Below are 13,988 nucleotides of genomic sequence, written 5' to 3' on the forward strand. Positions count from 1 at the left end.
AAAGCAGCAATTCTAGAAACAGCTGCGTGAGAAGCTCATAGATCCTTCACGATGTGCTGATTTCATTCCACTGCTAACATTTTCAAAATGGATTCAAAGAAAGATAAAAAGTATGTGCATGAATGGAGACATCTTCCACAGCCTCCATGTGCTCATCACACTCACACTGTGAATTCAGAGGGAATGCATTTAACCTATTTATGCTCTTCATTCCACTTAAAGACACCCACCATAAACAGAAGCACACCCACACATCATAATCACATACATGCACATATAGAGGCATTACATTCACACCGAGGGGCATGCAATCACACGTGGTGTCAGTACCTGCAGGCCCTGAAACCAACAATCCTGATCCACTAATTCATTCTAATTAAGCTAGAACCAGGTCCTAACACTAAAATAACCCCTTGGACAAGTGGGGTCATGACCTAACCTTGAATCTGTAAAACTTACACTGCTTCTCATAAAGGCAGGAGCACACACACAGACACACACACACAGTGATTTCCCCCGTCGTCTGATCTGGTTCATGTCTTCCTGGAGAGGAACCCGAGATAATAGAGAAAGAGAGTGAATCGATTGTAGATGCTCCAGTTCACTCCAGTTTCTTCCAGTTCCCTCCCACACCAACCTCACAGCCATGTCACAGCCGAGGGAGTTATTCCATAAAAGCTACAGCACGCGGCTATTCTGGAAATATATGCTGCTTCCAGAAAACCAGTATTTCAAATACTGCAGTTTGTCCTTTATTTTGAACACACTGCTAGAGCTGCTGTTCTAAAAGAAAAACAGTGTCCTGAATCAATCAAATATAGATAAAAAAGGATATTTAGAGAGGATTTTCTTGGCTAATAAAAACAATGGGATGGAACTGAACAACTGAAATACGCACGGTACACACACCATGTCATAATATCACATGTTCGCCACACTTTGTTGGAGCCAAGGTATTTTTCACAGCATGCATAACAACCAGGAGTGTAACGGAAACTCACAACATGCACAAAAACAGATGTAGTCCGAAAAGTTTTGATGCTTCAGATAAAAACAAAAGTGATCAAATAGAAAGTAAATATAAATGCTACATAAATCTATTACCTCTGCAAGTGCCAGACTCGTGGAAATATTGTATTATTACAAAAGGCTGCATAATCTGCTCCAAATGTTCTACTAATATCAATCAATAGCTTCATATAGGTCATATAACATGCAGCCTCCTCCCATAGGATTGTGCAGTAGTAGGTAAGCACCACCTTAAGGTATGTAGGGTAGGTATACACATTATAGTCAGATAATGGAACACTCCAACAACACTATTTTAACATACTGTACGTAGGAAACCTGCAGGCGTCTGACAAACAAATTCATCTCAGACAAAGAAACAGGAAACAAAGGAATAAAAGGTTCTGCAGTCTTTTCACATTTCTCTCTATTCAAACAACAGTCACTGACAAGCTCCCATACAGCTCATACTGAGAGCTTACAATCACCACTGCATAGAAAGAGGCCTCAAAGCCATAGAGAAGATAAGGCTGATTTGTCTAATCCATTTAGACCCTCAGACACTGTACATCTCAACATACACAGCCATAAAACAGACTGACAGAACGGAGGTGTATTCGTCCTGCGGCACACTCACACCCACTCTCTGTTAAAACAGTGCTGCAGAGGAGAGAAGGTGAGGATCAGAGAGAAGAGATGGAAGGAAGGATGCTGAGAGCGGTGAGGAGAAAAGCAGGCAAGGAGGCAGAGGAGAGGATCAGACTGGTTAATATGGTGTTTAGCCTTACACCCTGTGGCACATGAGATGATGTTGTGGTGTTGCCCCCTTGTGGTTGAAGTTCATTAACACAGTTGATTGCGGAGAGTCATTTGCAGTAAGTCTGATTTGTTGATTTGTACATGACTTTAAGTGTCTGAAACCATGCCATAGAAAAATGGTTACGATCATCAATTTACACATTTTATGAGCATTTATAGGCACACAGACTCACAGAAGGTTCAGTCTTTTCAAAAACACATTGCACATTGTAGCTTTTATCCCACACTTGGACCTCACTTACACATGAATATATATTTCCCATTTTATACACAATCTGCCATGTTCACAACATCACAGAATATTTTAAATTTTACTCGCATCAGACTCAACTCTTATTTCAGACATAATGAACTCACGTAGAATTTTGCAAACACACAAAATTCTGTCTTCACTTAAAAATCATAAAATTCAAAATGTTTAAGAAGTAAACAAAAAAAAAAAATCAAATCCTTTATGTTTTTCTAAGCCAGCACTGACCAGCATGTGCTAACTGTCAATCACAGGCCAAACTTTGAGTAGTTACACACTTAATTTTCAGAATTAAAGTCATGTGAAATCTATTCATTGAATAAAATGTTTGTTAATCATGTATAAATATTAAGACTGATCTTCAGTTCAGTCATGTCACATTATTTCTAATGATCCATGGTACGTTACTCAGTAAAATGTGTTGTTTTGAATATGACATTTATGTTCCTCTTTCAATGGAAGAACAGAAATAGAAATGCTGATTCTGCATTAATCTGTAGAATTATTTTAAATGCAAATTATGTACAGGAATGTCTGGAATTTGAATGCCATAAATAGAAACAGGAAGTAGTTTGGTTTTCCATTTTTAAAAATGATAAATGTAAACTTGTAAGAGACTCAGTGATAAAAAAAACAAGCTTTCTATTTTCAGCACAAGAATGACCACAATTTTGTTGCATAGATCTTAACGCTGATTTAGCATTTGTAAATCGCTGGAATGTTTTTCACAGCACTAAGGGGTATATACTAACTTTGCAATACAATTCTCAATATCGTCATAGAGGTCTTCTTCCCTAATTTCAACAATTTAACGGTGAGAACAACAACACCTGCTCAGGCGACCAATAAAAACATACTGGGTGTCCCGCCTCCCTCCCTGTTTTTACAATAAACACAAAAATATATAAACAAATAGCGCTCTGCAAACCTTTAGACATGTTGTTAAACCTTATATAAACTCTGTGTAGATAACTGACTTGGTCAACTTCAGATTCTCCTCACTATAGAATAAGCATCAAGCCACACATTCAAAGAATCTGTGTAGTTGTAGTTCCAGTCTCTTTCCAGGATTATTAGGCAAAACAAATCTCATTTTTGAAATGATCTAAAACACAAAATCAGTTTGAAGCTACTGTGCAGCTTTCAGCTCCAGATTTTCCAGTTCTGTTTGGGACCTGTTTTTTTTTAAATTGAATATGTCTTAAGAGGTCCTAGGTGGACCGTTTCTCCACACCCTGTTTTATCCCCAGCACCAGATGAACAAACCAGTTGATCTGAACCATCCAGCCTTTCTCCCTGCAGATCTCTATCTGGTCCAGCAGATGGTGCTGTGCCTCATCCTCACCACGGCCGACAGTCAGCGCCTCACGGATGTACTCGATGTCCTCCTTACTAGTCAGCTGGGGCATACCTGTCAACAGCAGACAAATAAACAACTTATTTTTCAGACAAACTGTGGTGGAAATCCATTTTAAACAGGAAGCAGGTCGTACCGGTCATCAGCATCATGGAGAAGAGAATGATGAGCAGGTTGGTGTGATGCCGCAGAGCGAGGTACGCCTTCACACACACATCCTGACACAGGATGATACACACAAATCTAACTGACTGATTTCTGCAAAACACTCATTTCCATGAGCTTTATTTTTGGTGAACAGATGTGTGTGCATGTGTAAAAATGTTGTTTTCTGCACCTGGAACTTCTGGAAGTGGGGGCTACTTTTCTTTCCCGACGTTCCCATGACATACAGGAAGTCTGGCGTGAGCACGAAGGGAACCCACTCCTTACTGATTCCCATGAAACTCTTATAATTCCCCAGGATGTGGCCGAAGTCAATGTGGAAGAGATTCCCTGCAGAAACACAAAGGAGACCAGTTAGCTGCATTTCCTTTGACACAATCCCATGAATGAATACTACATAACTTTGGATATGTTTCTGTCTAACAGTGGGACGAAAACATACACATACCAGATTCAGTGATCATGATGTTGTCATTGTGGCGATCCCCAATACCCAGCACATATGTAGCCACACAGTATCCACCGCAGGAATACAGAAACCTCTCCACAGCCTGCTGGAACTACACACACAAGAAAACTACTTTATCTGTCATGTTCATATCATTTACTCCAAGGTTTCATATTTACATGGTAATATATAACTCAAAACACAGAGGTGATCAATGGAGTGATGGTGTTTGAGAAGAGCTAAGAAACTAATAGGAAAGTACTGTATAATGAATCTGCAGTAGCAATGAAAAAAAATAAATCTTTCAGTAGAGTCACTGAAACACTTCTCAAACCTCCTCTTCCTCCACCTTTAAAACAGCATAACAAAACCTGCACTACAAACACTAGGGCTGGAGGCGCCTCAGATAAAACTTTGTTTGTGTGTGGGTGACAGGAAAAACCCTGAGGGTGGCTTCCTTCCGGGCTGTCACACTGCTACTTCCTCTGATATAATTAACTGAACTGCTGCTGCAAGCACAGCCTGACAATGATTACATAATGCATGTAAACTTGTATATTGATTAGTGTTCAACATTTACCCAGTCGAACTGCAGGGTGGGCACATTAACACTGATGTGTACCTGTCCTTCATATAATCCCAGTGCAGTTACATAGTTTTTTGGGGTCTGGCACCACTATTTGCACTTCACTGTATCTGTTGAGGTTGAGCTGAGTCTGATGATACGTACTTTGTCCTCACTGACGCACTTGTCCCGGAGCCACTGATAGAGGATCTCATCTTTAAACGCTCCAGTGCTTCCAACAACACTCTGCTGAATGTTAGCAATGGTGGTGGCGTCCTTAACAATCTCAATCATACCTGCATGGATGTGATAATAGGAGAGAGGAGAGGGGTACGAATCAGTAAGTATTGAGAGTATCAGCAACCTTAAAAAGTTTAACAAAAGATAGTGACCTATCCTGTTGCCAGTGGAGATGCAGCCGTATGGTAACAGACACAGATCCAGCGATTCAGTTTCCCAGATGGACTCCATGATCAGCAGAATCTGGAAGGACAGGAGAGTGCACTGAGTTTTAACCTGAGCTTTGCTAACTAACCTTGCGAACGTTCATTTCTGCTACAAACCTGCAAGATGAGCATATCCTGCCTGAGGTCGTCACCATCTTTGAAGATGATGCCTATAGGGTCTTTAGACAGAGTGGTGGGGTCAGCCCTTTTAAACTGCAGCCACAGTGGCTTCTTCTTAGATGCCATCACTTTGCACTGCTCGATCTGTGCACAAAGCCAGTATTCATTTAGAAACTGTTGACATTTTTACAGCAAGTATCCGATGAGAAGTCAGTCACAGTATGAATCTACTTTATGCATACTGTTTTTATTTCTGTTTTTACAGATGCCTTTATACTAATATGTGTGTGTGTTTGTGTGTGTCCTTCACCATCAGGGCTCCAGCTCTTAGTCCTGGATCGTAAGGGACTCTAAAACTTTCAGGCAGACCAGATGACTGCACAGTCTCCAGCTTCTGACGTAGCTGAAACACCACTGCAATCACACACAAATGTAGCTTCATTCTAGCTTCATCTCATTGGACTGACTACACATCCTACTACTGTTGATTTAACCCTGCCTTGATTTTAAAACTTGAGGATGACATTAGTAAGTTTCATTTCTCACCTTGAGCTGTGACATCGTATTTGTCAGCAGACATGGCCTTGATCTCACGGGTGACTTTCTGTAGAGCCTCTGTCATCTCCACCTGAAAGCAGCATCAATAAAGCTATTTTTACTAAAATAAACTAGAATGTGGAAAAACCTCTGTAACCTGCACCTGCTGGCACACTGATGCAATAACAAGACCTTAAAAGTGTAACCAGAACATCCTAGCAATAATCCACAGCATAGCCCACAAGTCTTTTGTTCACTTTCAGAATAAAGGCACTATTCATCTCTGTGCCAAAGATCGGGACAAGTACAAGAGCAGAGAGAAAGAGGATTAAATGAGCATGTAAAGATCACTCCTGTACCTGTATGATAGGAGAAAATCAGTTCAACTGTCAACTGCTGACAGGCTACAAATGACACCAAAAGGTCATTAAATGGTAGGATAGAAGATTTTGAAAACTCAGTGAGTCAGTCAGATTTCGAAAGTAAACACACACCCCTTTCTCTCGGAGCTCACCCGGAAGCCAAGCCTCCCAATCACATGGACGTGCATTACCTGCGGTCTGTGACTTCGGCCATCATGCACGTACCTCTCTGGTGCACGCAGAGCAGGAAGAGAGTGACAACCAGCCAATACTCCGTGCAGGGAGTAGGGAGGATTGGCTGATGTTTTTAGCGTTTTATAGCTTCCACAGATGATTAATATTCTTCGTTTTAATGCAAAACTGCCGAACTAATTGGTTGCTATCGGATTGTAAAGAGAAGTTACGCTAATTTAACAAAAAGTGCATCAGAATGAAATCTCCTACCCTACATTTAAGATTAGATAGATGTCCTTCTCTGAGGACGCGCTGTTCCATCACCTCAACCACTGTAGCTCAGTCTAGTGCTGACAATGTGCTACAAAGTACTGCCAAATTTAGCTTTAATTATCTAATAATACAAAAAGCTGATCAGTATTTTGTTTAAAATAATTTAAAAAGAACTGTAAATAAGGCATGTGACCTGTTTCCTGAAGTCCTGCAGCATGTTCTCACCACAGCCTCTGAGATAGGCCTCCAGCAGGACGGCGTACCTCTGCTGGTAGTGCATGGACTGGGCAATCTCGCTACGCAGGAACCAGAAGAGAAAATGACCAATGCGCTTACTCTGTGGAGGGACAGCAAAAGAGAGTAGGATGATAAATGTACACATGATGTTCATATGAATATTTGTTATAGTGTAGAAATTACCCTCAGAGCTCTCTTTAGCAGAAACCTGACCAGAGCGCTGTCATGGTAGGGCTCAAACTTGACTGCCTGCAGGGGACACACACGCAAACATTTGGATGAAAACACAACAGGCTTTTCTGGTTTCTCATGTGTCAACATGCAGGGTGATTTTTTTTTTCTGCTGACAAAAAACAAAGCCACAATCAAGACACTATAGAAATAGTTCAAGGCTGCAAGACAAAATATGTTTTCAAAAAGAATTTCACTGTGAGTACTGTAAACAGACAGGGTTCAGGAGTTACAGTGAAGTAGGCCACCATGTTTGTTGTGGCAGGAAAGCAAGACCAATGACAACACAGGGCTTATTGTGCTCACAAAGAACTGAAAGCCAGAGGTGTGTGTGCGTGTCATTTGGGTTCCTATCTGCTGTTTACTTTTGTGTGTATAACTCAATCCAACATTTAGTGTGCATATTGCAAGGCATGTCTTCATCTGATTTGACTTAACCACTGCACTTTCAGTTCTTGTTTTTCTTTTTGGTTTTTCAATTCTTGTTCTAGAAATAGTCTCCATATATCAGCAGTGTGTTACCATATGTAAATGAACATTGAACAGTTTAACATGTCCTGAATTATTCTAAAACGATGCTCTCCACATGTTCCTGAAGTCTATGGGATACAGTGATAACAGACCATGCAGGGACGTGTCATTTTCCTATCTCACCAAAGGGCACTTTGTTGGGCCGTGCTGATAATTGATATTGCTCATGCAAAGCTGACGACAGTCAACTATGGAAACACATCAGAGGACAAAAGTGCAGCATGTATATGCTGAGCTGCCTTCTTCCATGTGGAGATCTTGTGCAAAATTCCACTTTTATTACGTGTCTCTAGTGCATTTTTTGTGATCAAAACAGTTGGTTTGAACAGGCCATTCTGATATGCAGCCCCTTAAAACATCATAAGGGTGTAAGCCCCGTCACGAGGCTACACATGGCACAGAAAGGACCATGGTTCTGTTTGGAACCACGCTCAAACCAGAAGCTGTATAAACACGACAGTATGAACTACCTGCATGGTATGTGGTGGTCATGTAAAAAGGGCCAAAACATAACAACAATATAACTTAACATAATGTACAATGGTCTAACTTTTTGTTACTGCTAACACAGCAGCTGGAGAGGATTTCTATACTATTTATACTGTTGCTTTGGTGTGTAAAGCTGCAGCTTTAGCAGTTAAACAAAATAACGAAATCAAGAATATATTAAACTTTAGTACACATTTAGTCGACTAAATGTAAAAAGGAAAAGAGGAGAAAAAAGACACACCTGCACAAGCTGGAGAAGATATCTGAGCACATCATCATCCTCCAGTGTCTCCAACTTCCTGACAGCCATTGAACGCACCTGAGCATCTGAGTAGTGGCAGTCAAGCAACTGCATGGCCAGACCAACGTCTAGACCACTGAGGAGGAACCACATGAGCACAGGTGATATGAAGGGAGGATTCCTACAGTACAGTCAGAATGTGACTGTAATTTTACCTGGTGTCCCACGCACTGCTACGTTCCAACAGACGATGGGTTGCTAAAACATCTTCCTGTTTCCCCCACTTGACTGAGCCCAGCAGCTTTGGGTAGGCCCTGAGAAGAGGAAATTAGTAGGGTAATCAGATATAAGATGATAAAGGTATAACACTTTGTAGTCCTACACTGGAAGAAGACAAATTAGGTACCTGGGGTCACGCATACAGTCATGCCTAAAGTGCCACAAGAGCTCTTTGTCCTCAGGACTGAGTGGGTGTAGAGGGTCAGTACCCACAATGGCTTCAAACTGTTTTTTCAGATGGTTCGGCATCTCTCTCTGGCCTCGCTCTCCTCCCTCTGCCTCATCACCCCCAGCCCCAGAGTCCCGGCCTACATCCCGGCTCTTTGGCAGCACAACTGGGTAGCAGTATTTGTCCAGTAAAATCGAGATGGCCATGGAGGAGGCCTTGTCTGGGTTGGTGGCAGAGGTCAGCTTGTCTGCGTTGATGCTGCTGCTGCTCTCCTCACTCTTTTCAGGCATTTTCCACATGTGGAGGATGAACTCACCCTGACGGAGGAGAGAACGATGGTCAATCAGGAGCAGGTTGACGTAGTAGAGGAGACGCATCTTGGTCTTTCCTGAAAGAAGGACAGAAAGAATGAGGCTTCACTCTGGATTGTTGGAAAGGTAATAAATGTGAAAGCATGTTACCATCAAGACTGCCAGTTCCAGATGTATTATCCAGGTAGGGAGCTCCTTTGGAGTTTGGTGTCTGGGGTTGTTTCCCACAGATCACCTGTATGGGAAAAACAGGGCAAAATGATCAATTGTCAATGACAATTATGAAATAGATGGACCATAGAAAAACTCATTTCCTACCAACAGTTACTACTTATATTGCTGCCTTCAAGGATTACTCCACAGTAAAATGAGTGTACCTGAAGGTTGAGGCGTGCCCCTTTAGGCAGGTCTTTGATCTTAATGTTAAACTCCAACCAGCAGTTCCACAACACTTCTTCATTGAACGTTTTGGAGGTCGTCCTCTCCTAAAAGGTTAAATTCAGTGTTAAATTCTAAAAGAATGTATGTAAGTTACTTTTTTAGTGGTTTTTTATCATTTTTATATATACCTATATTATTCAAAAATAACCAACACTGGATGTATGTGTGAATGACATTTTAACACACGTAGTAAAGTGTATAGTTCCTGTAATGCATTTAAAATATCTTTACAGCAAACAGAGCATGCCACCCAGTATGGCTGCTTTTAATTTTATCTCAATGACTAGTCTCCTAACACCACATACAAAGTTACCACTGCTGCTACTTTATATTCTAAAAACATTAGATGGGTGGAATACAGGATGACTTTTACTGTGAAATAATCACATTAAATACATACGGGTCACAGGGTATGCATCTCACTGTCCATTACCTGAGCTAAACGCTGCTGTCCATGGAAGATGCTGGCCTCTATAAAGACAATGAACTCTGGGACTTTGGGAAGTGTTGGGATGTCAATACCCAGCACTTTCACTCTGAACTTCCGGTTACAGTCCCACATGGAGATAGTGAACACTCGTTCATGGTCTTTCCCATCAATTGTCAGCTGCTCATGAGTACCTGTGAAGAACAGTTGGGAGCAGTTAAGGAGATTTGGCCTTGCATCAGTTAAAATGACACAACCCAGTGTAGCTGGTTACCTGCAACTCCAGTGCAGTCATCCACTTGGGCCCAGTCCTCCTTCTGGACCAGTTCCAGATCAGGATCAGAAGGTGTCTCCAGAACCAGGTGGATCTCCTCACCATTCTTCAGACACTGACGGATCCAGTTAAAGTTCTGCAGAGGTCTCTCTCCATATAGATACTCCTCCCTGTGTGAGAAGACACCAAAAATGTATTTTAAAATGTAAAATCTACAATATCAATGCTTTTTGAACATACCCTGTATAAGCGTGACTACATCTGCTAAGTGAGCAAGTATTTCAGATGTGACTGCAACATACCTGCCACATACACGCAGCACAAAGTCTGCCTCACACATGTTGTCAGGGATGCCCAGTAAGACTCTTTTATTTGCCATCTTGGTGAAAAAGCCTGCCAACACCTGAAGAAGAAAGACGCGGTCAGATAGTATTCAAGCAGGTAGTAGCAACCATGTTAGGCCTTGTTCACAGCTGGCATTAATACAACATCTTGGTGATCTGATCTCATGTGGACAGCTCTAATTACAGGAGTGAAGCCAATCTGTATGGTACTGATCAGGCCAGCAATGCACTGCAGCCTATTGCCATTCCAAAACAACCACACATTTAATGTTCCTTTATTTGCATACACTGAGAGCAAGAGACTAAGAGCTGGTCCCGTGTGTTGAGATACAGACTAATACCCAGGATCCTTGTTAATGAGAGTTCTAAATGTTTACCTGTGTTGGTGTGTCATCAATAGAAACCTTGATGGTCTGGCTGGCTGTGCCAATGTGGATCACCACCAGGATGTGACCGTTACTGACCTGACAGGAGGAATATTTAGTCAATTGACTGAATTATAGTCAGACATCAAGCCAAACTTACCCAGCAGCAAACTAACTGCAATTCAAGTGAAGACATAAGACATTAGACATAATTACCAGAGTATACAATGAAAACCTAAACCTGTCCACACAATGCTTAGAATCTGAAACAGAATTCATCAAACAGTAGTTACTCTGCCCCTCAACAAACTCTAAGTTTTGTAATGATTTCAAACAGTAGTCCAGATATACACATACCTTGGCGAGCAGGTGCTCAGGAAGTGGTTTGCGGGTCACCCATGGGTCCATGGAGTAAAGCTTTGAGTCACGGTCTGACAACTCTATGCGTCTCGGTGTCAGCAGCTTCCGGCGCGTGAACTCTAGCTCGTCGTCATGCACATTGCTGACATCAGTCACATCGTAGCCAATCAGGTAGTTTAGGTAGCGCTGGTACTGCAAGGACTCATCTGTGGGCTGCTGACGTGGTACAAGCTGGATCCGTCCTACATCCTTCTTCAGGGCTTTGGAGACCAAAGACATATTTTATTGGGTCTCATCACAACACACCAGGTCAGTGATCAAGCAGTGATTTTACCTCTCCAGTAGCGGATGCAGTCGAGTGTCTGGAAGACCTGGTGCTTGTCATAGATCTCACACACATTGCCTTTCTTCTGATAGAGCAGGATGCAGTGGTCAGGGGAAAACCGCTGGTAGAAATCTGGACAGAAGTTTAAAGTCACCGCCTTCAGCCACACCTGAGCTTTCACCTGAGAATCAAGAAGTTGAAAGTCGTGTGCATTTTAACAACCATTTACAAATAACCCTTAAGTTCTGTAAATAAATAGTCTGACCTGTTCTACAGTCCAGTTCCCAGCCACCTCCAGCAGCAAAGAGTCGGGGCTGCTTCCACCCCTCGCTGCTGTGGGCAGCACAAACTCCACAGTGATCTGATCCATGGAGATGGAGGACGATGATGTGATGGCTTTCTTTCTCCTCCTTCTCCGGCACTCTTCTCGCAAAACTTCAGGCTCTTCGTCACTTACCTGGATCTGCTGCCTGTCCATCGCCTAGCTGAGCAGAAAAGACAACACGTGTTCATCATTAACCAGGAATGCAAATGAATGTTGGTAATGGTAAAAATACAGATAAGACAGTCTACTACTAATAAATGCATTTTGTTATTCTGGAGTAGCTGCAGGCTCCATAACGCAAAAGAAATTTTGTTTACAATGACAGACAGCAAGTGTTCACATTCTTTTTGTGCTGATCGGAGCAACAAATACATAATCTGGCAGTAAAAGGGGGATGTTTACAATAAAAAAACTAAATTGGATGTCATTTTAGCACGTTAGTGTTAAAAATGCAGGATTTAGTGGTTCATATTGACTATATTTATGCTACAATATGGTGTTTTGTTTCTACAGTGGGTCGACTGACTGAACAAGTCATAGAATTAAATGGAGTTTCCCTTCTGCTTCTGTCACATCAGCAGAGGAAGCTTTGAAAAGCAGGAAGCAAAACTCGACACAGCATGGATGTAACTGTAACAGTACACCGCTGCTTTGACCATTGTCAAAAACTGGCTACTAAAACCTAACGCTGACAACTCCAAGAGGAGAAAAACAAACTTTTATAAAACAGCAGCCACAGCAAACGTAAGTTAGCTTGTGGTGTAACGGTACTCCAGCCATAATAATCGGAAGCAGAGGCGTCAATTCAGTAGAATAAAACTCATAAAGTCTTCTTAACTCACCAATGAACGCAGACGGCGACTAAACCCGGAGCTCTGGACGAAGATTCCGACATTTATACCAAATACTCAGACCACAAACCACAATTTAAAAAGTTGATAGTTGTGTGAATTAGAGAAACACTGCGCTCCTACTGAGAAAGCTCGTCAAACTCACCGACTGACGTCACAGCGGCAGCACACTTCCGGTGGATCTTCAAAACAAGAGCCATCCTTTCACATCTAAATTCACATTCTGCAAAAAAAGAAAGAAACAAGAGGTAAACCAGTGTTGCTGACAAATTACTAGAAAATATTTAATTTAATAAAACGTCTATTACTACAACATAATTTATAGCAACTCTGATGAGGTGTGTGTCGCTGCAGACATATACTGACATTATCATGCGGATCTGCGTTTGAAAGACAAGATCTCCTTTTGTATACGTATTCACCATGAACTTGTGCACTTCCGCACTGTAAACACAAGAGGGCACTAAACAATTATTCTGCACGTCTACTGTCAGCTTCACATTACACTTATTTATTGTAATAGGTCACTGGGTTTCTCACTGGTCAATTTCTGTCATATTCATTATTATTTGCTCATGAAACATAATAATAATAATATTTTAAACCTATTGCTAAAAACAGACTCATACATATCAACCGATATCATCTTGCTTACTTAGTGCTCCACTTTACAAGAAGGGCCAGAGCTCTACCTGCTGTGAAGACTGCAGTCTTTTGGAGTGAAAGGGACACTCCTGAAGACCTTCTATGACTCTGTGGTGGCATCAGTCATTCTGTACGGTGTGGTCTGCTGGAACAGCAGCATCACTGAGAGGGAGAGGAAGAAGCTGGACAGAGTCATCAGGAAGTCCAGCTCTGTCCTGGGGCTGCTCTCTGGACTCAGTGCAGGAGGTGGGTGACAGGAGGGTCCTGGCAAAACTGACATCCATGCTGGACAATGAGTCCCACCCGCTGCAGGACACCCTATCAGCACTGCAGAGCAACTTCAGTGGGAGACTGCTCCACCCTCGGTGTGTGAAGGAGAGATACAGAAGGTCTTTCCTTCCTGCTGCTGTCAGACTGTATAATAAACACTTTTGATAGGTGCAATATTCACACACCACAGTGTACAATAAATTATTTATTTAGTTTTTTGCACTATGTACAGTTTTCTTACACACCACGTCTACCTCCACTCACCTGTGCAATAACTGTTAATATGTATACTGTTTTTTTTATTCTATTCTATTTTATATTTTATTGGTAGTTTATTTTATCATGTATA

General features: G+C 41.8%; 1 protein-coding gene across 1 annotated transcript; it reads right to left on the reverse strand.

The window, feature by feature from the left end:
* Nucleotides 1-862: 862 nt before the first annotated feature.
* pik3cg (phosphatidylinositol-4,5-bisphosphate 3-kinase, catalytic subunit gamma) lies at nucleotides 863-12,876 on the reverse strand. The gene is made up of 24 exons (XM_028420461.1): nucleotides 12,716-12,876; nucleotides 11,814-12,033; nucleotides 11,558-11,729; nucleotides 11,221-11,483; nucleotides 10,876-10,962; nucleotides 10,457-10,557; nucleotides 10,155-10,324; nucleotides 9,887-10,074; nucleotides 9,390-9,497; nucleotides 9,163-9,247; nucleotides 8,660-9,089; nucleotides 8,469-8,567; nucleotides 8,254-8,389; nucleotides 6,945-7,010; nucleotides 6,718-6,861; nucleotides 5,725-5,806; nucleotides 5,489-5,592; nucleotides 5,176-5,322; nucleotides 5,005-5,095; nucleotides 4,778-4,908; nucleotides 4,048-4,159; nucleotides 3,772-3,929; nucleotides 3,571-3,652; nucleotides 863-3,488 (listed from the first exon to the last, which is right to left on the reverse strand). Exons 2-24 carry the CDS (start codon nucleotides 12,024-12,026, stop codon nucleotides 3,289-3,291), a joined length of 3,369 nt encoding a protein of 1,122 aa, XP_028276262.1. The 5' UTR covers nucleotides 12,027-12,033; nucleotides 12,716-12,876; the 3' UTR covers nucleotides 863-3,288.
* Nucleotides 12,877-13,988: the final 1,112 nt, after the last annotated feature.

This window comes from Parambassis ranga, chromosome 2 (genome assembly GCF_900634625.1).
Source record: "Parambassis ranga chromosome 2, fParRan2.1, whole genome shotgun sequence".
Lineage (NCBI taxonomy): Eukaryota > Metazoa > Chordata > Actinopteri > Ambassidae > Parambassis > Parambassis ranga.

What these genes read in the sequence shown, in the direction of transcription:
- pik3cg (XM_028420461.1), bottom strand. Translation starts at nt 12,026, where the DNA reads ATGGACAGGCAGCAGATCCAGGTAAGTGACGAAGAGCCTGAAGTTTTG. An exon ending in CCCACTTCCAGAAGTTCCAG is followed by an intron (nt 3,653 to 3,771) that starts GTGCAGAAAACA and finishes ATCCTGTGTCAG; the next exon opens with GATGTGTGTGTGAAGGCGTA. An exon ending in CTCCATGATGCTGATGACCG is followed by an intron (nt 3,489 to 3,570) that starts GTACGACCTGCT and finishes TGCTGTTGACAG; the next exon opens with GTATGCCCCAGCTGACTAGT.